This window comes from Rhagoletis zephyria, unplaced genomic scaffold (assembly GCF_001687245.7).
Source record: "Rhagoletis zephyria isolate East Lansing unplaced genomic scaffold, Rhagoletis_zephyria_1.1 Rzeph_scaffold_04435, whole genome shotgun sequence".
NCBI lineage: Eukaryota > Metazoa > Arthropoda > Insecta > Diptera > Tephritidae > Rhagoletis > Rhagoletis zephyria.
In genome coordinates this window covers 9,044-17,373 of record NW_016161518.1, presented here as the reverse complement: position 1 = coordinate 17,373, position 8,330 = coordinate 9,044, and the positions used below count along the sequence as shown (strand labels likewise).

Sequence of the window (8,330 nt, the reverse complement as noted above, 5' to 3'; positions counted from 1 at the left end):
TTTTTTTCTTCCTAAATTTTAATTTAGACCTCTAGCAATACATCGGTGAAAACTGCATTCAAATCCATGCATTCGTTTTCGAGTGATGCGCGAACAAACATACAGACAGACAGACAGACAGACAGACAAAAATTCTAAAAATGGTTGATTTGGGTTCTGGTGCTCTAAAAAAGACCCTCCACATTAATTTTTCTTTAATATCTATAATGTACAGACATCGACCTGTTACAATTTTATTATATATATAGATAATAATAATAGTAATTAAAGTAGTAATAAAAATAACAATATTATAATACTATTATTATATTATTATATAATATTATTATTATATTAGATATTATAATAATAAAATTAATAATAGGTTGTCGCGACGCAGTATTTGAAAGGAAGCTAGAAATTTAAACTATTTATTTCAATCGAATGATATGAATTTATTACAAACGTTTATTTCTCAGTTTGTGCTCCATATGCTTGCGCCGCTTAAGAAAATTGTAGAATGTTTCCCGTTTTTAGAGATGAGCTAATTTATAGACTTATAGCAACGAACTAACGGCTCCAGCAAACAACGGCGAGAGTAAAACGTCAAGCATAGGGTTGCAAAGACGTAGGGTTAACAGCTAACAAATATTTCTTAAATCTATTACAGGAAATGATGAAACGTAAATAAAAGAAACATAAAACATTTAATTTACAACACCCCCACCCCCGTGAATCGAAACAGATTCACCATCAACCAGATCTAGGACCGCCAACTTGGATACTGGTCGATAAGCTAGACCAGTTGCCGTAGTCACCTCTGCTCGACGAATCTCGCCGTCCTTGCCTGGAAATACTCGCAACACTCGACCACGCCGCCATTCTCGTCTTGGTAGTTTAGGATCACAGATAAACACCAAAGCGCCAATCTCCGTTGGCATGCACCACTTCGTACGTCGCGTTAGTGTAGGTAAATATTCGTCAACTCATCTTTTCCAAAACCGATCTCGAAGTTGTCTAGCTATTCGGGTGGTTCCACGCAACTCGTGTTAGCACAACCAAGCAAGAAATGATTTGGCGTCAGCGGTTCTTCTTGCTCTGGTGTGATAGGTAAGTGCGTTAGCGGACGCGAGTTCACCACGTTTTGTGCTTCGATGAGCAAGCTTTGGAATGTATGCTCCTTCGGTGCAAGATCTTTCAATGTAGGCCGCAAGACCTTCTTGACGCATTGCACCATTCGCTCCCAGACTCCGCCTTCTGATGGGTTTTCCGGGCAATTAAAGACCCATTCTACCCCTTTAGTGGACAATTCCGCTTGCAGCGACTGGCAGTCAAACACATCTACAAAGCGCGCAACTTCGCCTGCTACTCCCACGAAGTTCTTGCCATTGTCCGTACGAATTCTTTTTGGGACATCCCTGCGATTCATAAAATTACGCATAGCTAAAATGCAAGCATCTGTTGAAAGGTCATATGCGACTTCGAGGTGAATAGCGCGTATTGACAGGCACGTGAACAGCGCCACCCACCGCTTCTCGGTTCGACGTCCGATCGTTATACTAACAGGGCCAAAATAGTCCAAGCCCGTAAACGTGAAGGGTCGAACGTAGGGTGTGATCCGGTCTTCAGGCAATAAACCCATCATTGGCGGAGCAGGTTTCGCGATAATTCCACGCAGAACTCTTCTTAAGTTAGGAACCCAGTACTTTTTTCGAACTTCACAAATTGTTGCTTCGATATTTTGGTGAATCATCATGATGTGCGCATGCGCAACGACAACCAACTGACGGCGTCAAGGCGACTGTATACTCGGAGAATTCCTCTGTCATCAATGAAAGGAGACAATGTGCACAAACGGTTATCGGAGGGCAGAGAATTTCCGCTCTCGATCTGCTTCAGCTCACTGGCGTAGGATTCTCGTTGCACTAGGCGACATAGTAAATGATCCGCTTCTGCAAGCTCCGCTGCTTTCAACCCATTGGTCTGCGATGAACCGATTCTTCTCCGGCAATAGTAGAAAAACCGTATCACCCAGGTAACTACTCTTCTTAATCTGGTAAACGAAGAAAATCTATTAAAGTTTAGAACATTACTACTCACGACAATAAAGGCAAATTTTGTGCGAATCTCTTCCTCGTCATCTTCAGCTACATCAGCGACGTCAGCGTCCTTTGGCCAGATTTGCTCGTTATTGTATAGAAACTCAGGTCCAGTGAACCAGCGGGACGAAGGACTGAGATTTATTGTCTTGTTGGGTCGCGTTGCCTCGTCAGCCACGTTTTGGTTCGTCGGAACCCATCTCCAATCGGACGGCTTACTGACATCGAGAATTTCCGCTATCCTGTGTGCCACGAACGGTTTATAGCGGCGGTGTTTGCTAGATAACCACTTAAGAACCGTTCTTGAATCACTCCACATAACACATCGGTTGGCTCGAACGCTATGTTCACTTATTATTGTATTCATCATGCGAGTTCCTAACACAGCTGCTTGTAGCTCGAGTCGGGGAATAGTGAGCGGCTTAATGGGTGCGCTCCTAGTCTTGGCATAGACAAGCGACACCTCGATGATGTGATTCATATTCTCCGATCTCCAGTAAGCTGCTGCGCTGAATGCGTTCTCGCTGGAGTCTACAAATACGTGCAGCTGTAGTTTCCTAGATGGACCCATTTGAAAATAGTGGCGCGGGACTCTGCACTCAACAACTGTCAGCAATTGCTTACGAAAGACGCTCCACATAGCATTGACTTCGTTGAGAACTGGTTCGTCCCAACCAATACTTCGCTTCCAGAGCTCGCGTAACACCAACTTTGCGGAGATAGTAAAGTGGCTGAGGAATCCCAACGGGTCGAATATTGACATTACTATGCTCAATAATTCTCTTTTGGTGGGAATGCGCTTGCCTTCGATCACTGACGAATCGACTCTATAAAATTCCAACCGGTATGCGAAATTATCATCCGGCGGTTGCCATAACATTCCCAAGACCTTCTCAGATTCTGCACCTTCTTTAGATAAGATTGGTAATGCTTTCTTCACACCACCTAGTGCTTCGGCGACTTTTGTAGAGTTCGACGTAAACTTTCGCAGGTTGAACCCAGCATCCTTGTGTATGTCTCGGACTTGTTGGGCTATCTGTACAGCTTGTGTTTCAGCATTGAAACTGTCCACGTAATCGTCCACGTAGTGGTATTCGGTGATGGCTTTGATGGCTCGCGGATCATGGGTGCGATGTTCTAAGGCGTTTTTAACTTTCACGTAGTGAACTGCATATGGCGAACATGCTGCGCCAAACGTCATCGCAGTCATTTCGAAGACTTCCGGCGCCTTCCCGCGGTCACCAACACGCCACAAAAATCTCTGAGCACATCTGTCTTCTGGATGGATTAGGACTTGATGGTACATTTCCTGGATGTCCGCGCAAACCGCAAATGCGCCCCCTCTGAAATGAAATAGGACCGATACTAATGGTCGATATTGCTGCGGTCCTTTAAGCAGTTGTGAGTTCAAAGATACTCCATCAGTGGTAGCCGCTGCGTCGAAGACAAGTCGTAACTTTCCGGACTTACGTGGGTTAGCCACGGCGAAATGCGGAAGGTCCTTTCATTAAATTTTACGACTTCACGCGGTTCTAGCTTGCGGGCGTATTTTTTGTTAATGTAAATTTTAACGATGTTGCGGTACTCTGTACCGAAGTTCCTATTTCGCTCAATTTTGCGTTCGATACCGACTAAGCGTTGGAGAGCCATGTTGTAGCTTTCGGGCAGTTTGATGTTGTCACATCTCCACAACAACCCGGTCTGAAATCGTCCATCAACTTTCATAGTAGTTTCTTCAAGTATTCTCTTCGCGTGTTGATCGGCCGCGCTCTCGACAGGCGGAGCTGCTTTCAACCCGAATGACTTAATGCTAAAATACTCGGCTACCATGTTATGGATCTGGTGATCGAAAGCATTGCTGATATGGAGGCACGTTGGACTGATGCGGAGAAATACCGCATGGACCGAACACGACGCAACCTAAATCAGTAAAGGTGACGGCATAGTTTTACTGGGCAAGCCTAGATGGCAATGATCTAAGCCGATCAATATTTTTGGCACTACGTTCTCGTAAGGCTGCACTGGTATTTTGTGTCGATATCTGGTGGCGTTGCGGATGTCACTTTCGTTGAGGCTCTGCATTGGTAAGTCAAGTTTGTCGACCTCGTGGACGTTGCGAAGAAAGTGGCGCTTCTTACAGGTTGAATACTGCTACTTGCTCTTTCACAGCATTTCCGCCAAACCACTGAATATCAACATCACGCGTTTGACCATGCAATCCCAATTCCTCTAGGAGCGATTTATCCATCATCGTTAATGACGATCCTTCGTCTAATAGTGCATATGAGTTCACATGCTTGCTCGGTCCATAAAGAGTCACTGGAACCACCCGAATCCATAAACGACGGGAAGCTTGTGCTGAACAACTGAGGACTGCAGTGCTGACCCGATGAATCTGGACCAACGGGTTCTAATGGACTGGTGTTTCCTTCGTGTAATAGGCGGTGGTGGTGCCGTTGGCAACCATGAACCATACATTGCTTACGGTGATGGCAATCACGCGTGGCATGACCTGCGTTCAAGCAACTGAAGCATAGTCGAAGACGTTTGGATTGCTTCCATCTTTCGGCGACGGTGGCATCTGAGAATTTCTTGCATTCGGACACCTTGTGTAAACCATGGCACATGATGCATTTTATCAAGCGTTCTCCATTAGTGTGCAACACTGCACGACATCTGGGTTCACGGAATTCACTATCTTGCACTATTTGGACAAAACTGGCGATCTCCGATAACCAATCACTGAAGTTAATGATAGTAGGATACGGCTGAATCGTGGCAGACTGCCTTGCCCACTCAAGGCGTTTACTAAGCGGTAATTTATTCACTAGTTCCTCCAATAATGTTGGATTGACCAGGTGCTTTTCTTCCCCGATGGACTGTAGGAACACGGTAAGAGTTTTTGTGGCAGTAGCATATGGCACTATCTTTCCAATAGCTGCTTCGGAAACAAATGGCATGTCTCGTACGGCTTTCAGCTGGTTCCTTACAAGTTATTCTGGACGTCCAAAGCGGACACGTAACTGCTCGACTATAGCTCCAACATTATTAGGATGGATCAAGAGGGACTTGACGCTCTCCCTCGCACTACCCTTTAGGCAGTTGTTCAGGCGTTGGTTGTTTTCGAAGTTGGAATAGTTGTATGCTATTGTTGACTCAGTGTATGCAGCGTAAAACACTGGCCAATCTTCGGGTTGCCCAGAAAATTCTGGCAGGTCCATGAGCTTTCGCGGAGGTTGAAGGACGCTCTGAGGGGTGTTACTTATCGTTTGGCTATATGCAGAGTGCGGTGTGATTGTAGGACTAATTACGCTTGATAACGGATTTGCGCTCGCCATATGCATATGGCTTTGCTTTTTTATTGGCGGGACGGTATATTGTAGTCAATTTAACGAATTAGCTATCGTTCCGATGTAACTTTGCATGCCTGATGTCCTGTTATGTCGTGTGACTACGTGACTTGAGTGACCGTTATGCGAAAAGGTGGAAGAAGCGTTATTCGCTACAGCGAAATCCTTTGCATCTAATTGTCTGGAATACGACGAGGCAGATGATGTTATGGCGGAGGGCTCCAGTCTTTGGTGTTGGTGTTCACTCTCTGCTATCCTGGCTTGTACATGTTTCAGCTGCAGTTCTAGGTTAGCGATTTGTCTTTGCATCAGAAAAAGCATGCTCTCCTTGGTGGCGTTAATAGTTGTCGGCGCACTTGCAAGAATTGGTATAGCTGTGTTGGTTGCTGTTGGCGTGGCGATGTTGCAAGGGCCGAGCCTTGGCCTGAGCGCTAGTATATGTACAGTGCACTACGCTTCTGATGTCATCTGGTGCAGCTGGAGTGCGGAATGGTACCGTTGTAGTGACTGCGGCGGCAGTGAGGCTTTGGGATGCATTGGCGATTGATGCCTCTGCTACTACTGCCGAGACTGTGGGGATCATCATGATAGCACTGGCTGGTATTTCAGTGGTTTTGTTGCATGCTTCAGTAACTTTGGCGATGGCTCCTGTGTTTGTGAAGGTCCTCCGATTGAAGACGTGGACTACGGCGTACTGGCGAACGCTGCATTTTAATTGGTCGCGAATTATTGGCGTTTTGCAATTTTAACGATGGCGGCTTCTAAAGGATTGCAAAGTTCAATCCTAATGTGGGCAGCTAAGTGGAATTTCTTCGATTACTGATATGAAAAGGGCGGCTTCGGAAATTCTTTCTTGTGACTTAATAGCGGCGGCCAAGTGGAATCGTGTCGATTCCCGATATTAAACCTGAGAAATAAAGATGTCGCCACGCAGTATTTGAAAGGAAGCTAGAAATTTAAACTATTTATTTCAATCGAATGATATGAATTTATTACAAACGTTTATTTCTCAGTTTGCGCTCCCTATGCTTGCGCCGCTTAAGAAAATTGTAGAATGTTTCCCGTTTTTAGAGATGAGCCAATTTATAGACTTATAGCAACGAACTAACGGCTACAGCAAACAACGGCGAGAGTAAAACGTCAAGCACAGGGTTGCAAAGACGTAGGGTGAACTGCTAACAAATATTTCTTAAATCTATTACAGGAAATGATGAAACGTAAATAAAAGAAACATAAAATATTTAATTTACAACATAGGTAAAATTTATATATATAATCTCCGCTGGCTTGTACTATCTGTATTCCACGACCTGCAGAGAAAATATAAAAATAAAATTTGATAAAAAATAATGTATAATAAAAAATAAATCGCAACAAAACCAAAAAACATAAACACTTTTCATTGAAACGTCTATCTACTATGGCCATAAGCAAGTCGTTTAAAGTTTAAAGTATTGTTAGCTAATCCAATTTTTGGCAAAAAAATGTCAGTTACGCGGTTTTGCAGAACCACGATTCGCGGTTTTGTACTTTAAACGGCGAAATGTAACTACATATTGTGCCGTATGCATGCTAATTGTACATATGTTTCACATATCGTACCTAAACGAAAAGAAAAACTGATTTCCAAAACGCGTTAAGCACCCCACGACATGCTGATTGTATGTTGCACATATGTATATACATATTTCAACTGCACTTTCCTTTTTTATACCATGTTCTGACCGACATCGAAAACATGTTTTCGTTGCTAAAACTAGTTTTCGACCTAAAACATGTGTTTTCGTCCATGTAAAATCTGTCAAACGAAAACCAGTTTTCGCTGAAAACCACTTGAAAACTCACGTTCCACTCGATCCAATCGGTGTCTTCACTATTTTTTTTTTCGATTATTTATCGAAGTGGAAGTCATATTTTATCATCTTTAGTACGCTATTTCGTATTTATTGTTAATTGGCTGGCCAAAGTAAAATAAGAATGAAAGTAAGAGGTTGCTAATGAAAAGAAAATGTGGGAAAAGCATTTTGGTTTTGTTTTTGTGTAGCAAAACTGCAATGAGAGGATGTAAGAAATGTCAACGAAAACACTAACAGCCGGTGTGAACAGCCTTCAGCCCACAATTCCAAAACTCGTTTTCAAAGTGTTTTCGTTGTCGGTCAGAACATGGTATTACCTACATATGCATGCACACAAGTACGTCGTTGCAGCTGCGCTTTGTACAAATGTACTTCATTTTCTTTTGTTTAACTGCTAGGGACGCGCGATACCAATACGATATTCAATATATCAATATCGTTGTTGAGAATATCGGTTATTTTATATCGATATCAAAAGTTGCGATACGGTATCGATACGATATTTTGTTTCGATATCTGAAATATCGGATGCTATTTTCCCCATTTCTGGCAACTCAGCTTTTGCTTTTTTCTTTCTTATTCCTTTTGCTCGTGCATGTTGTCACCAAAGTTTCATTCCCATCAAAATTGACTTTAAAGCAGTGGTCGGGGCTTCATACCACAATTGTGGAAGAGCTTTAAAGCAGTGGTCGGCAAAAGTTAAACTGTGACTGTGTTGGTGAGAACAAGAGAACTGCTCCGCATGAGCAACCCAGTAGGAAATTACGATAAGTGAAAAAAAATTTAAACTTATCAGTCTTCAATAAAAACATATAAATACATATATTTAACACATACATATGTACATATATGTGCAACGCGCATTTACTATACAAGTATCATAATCCCAAAAAAAGCAAAAATCAGGTTACGTATGCAAGAATGAACATTAGCTCTTTCTTATGATGTGTAAAAATCTAATAGCTGTAACGATTACCAGTAGCTCACTAAAACAAAATCAGCCGTATCCTAAGTTTCGCCCGAAAAAAAATCACCCGAAAAATGAT

At 42.9% G+C, this 8,330-nt stretch overlaps 1 protein-coding gene across 2 annotated transcripts; it reads right to left on the bottom strand.

Moving 5' to 3' along the window:
• Positions 1–371: 371 nt before the first annotated feature.
• On the bottom strand, positions 372–6,810 carry LOC108370720 (uncharacterized). Of its 2 annotated transcripts, XM_017626102.1 has the most exons (3): positions 6,429–6,810; positions 446–6,376; positions 372–393 (listed from the first exon to the last, which is right to left on the bottom strand). In XM_017626102.1, exon 2 carries the CDS (start codon positions 3,382–3,384, stop codon positions 1,732–1,734), a length of 1,653 nt encoding a protein of 550 aa, XP_017481591.1. In that variant the 5' UTR covers positions 3,385–6,376; positions 6,429–6,810; the 3' UTR covers positions 372–393; positions 446–1,731. The 2 variants fall into 2 exon arrangements, with proteins under 2 accessions (XP_017481591.1, XP_017481590.1); XM_017626101.1 differs by having other exon boundaries at positions 446–6,810.
• Between the last annotated feature and the right edge of the window lie 1,520 nt (positions 6,811–8,330).

Bases quoted from the DNA above. Each gene is read 5' to 3' on its own strand.
- LOC108370720 (XM_017626101.1), bottom strand. From the start codon at position 3,384: ATGTACCATCAAGTCCTAATCCATCCAGAAGACAGATGTGCTCAGAGA.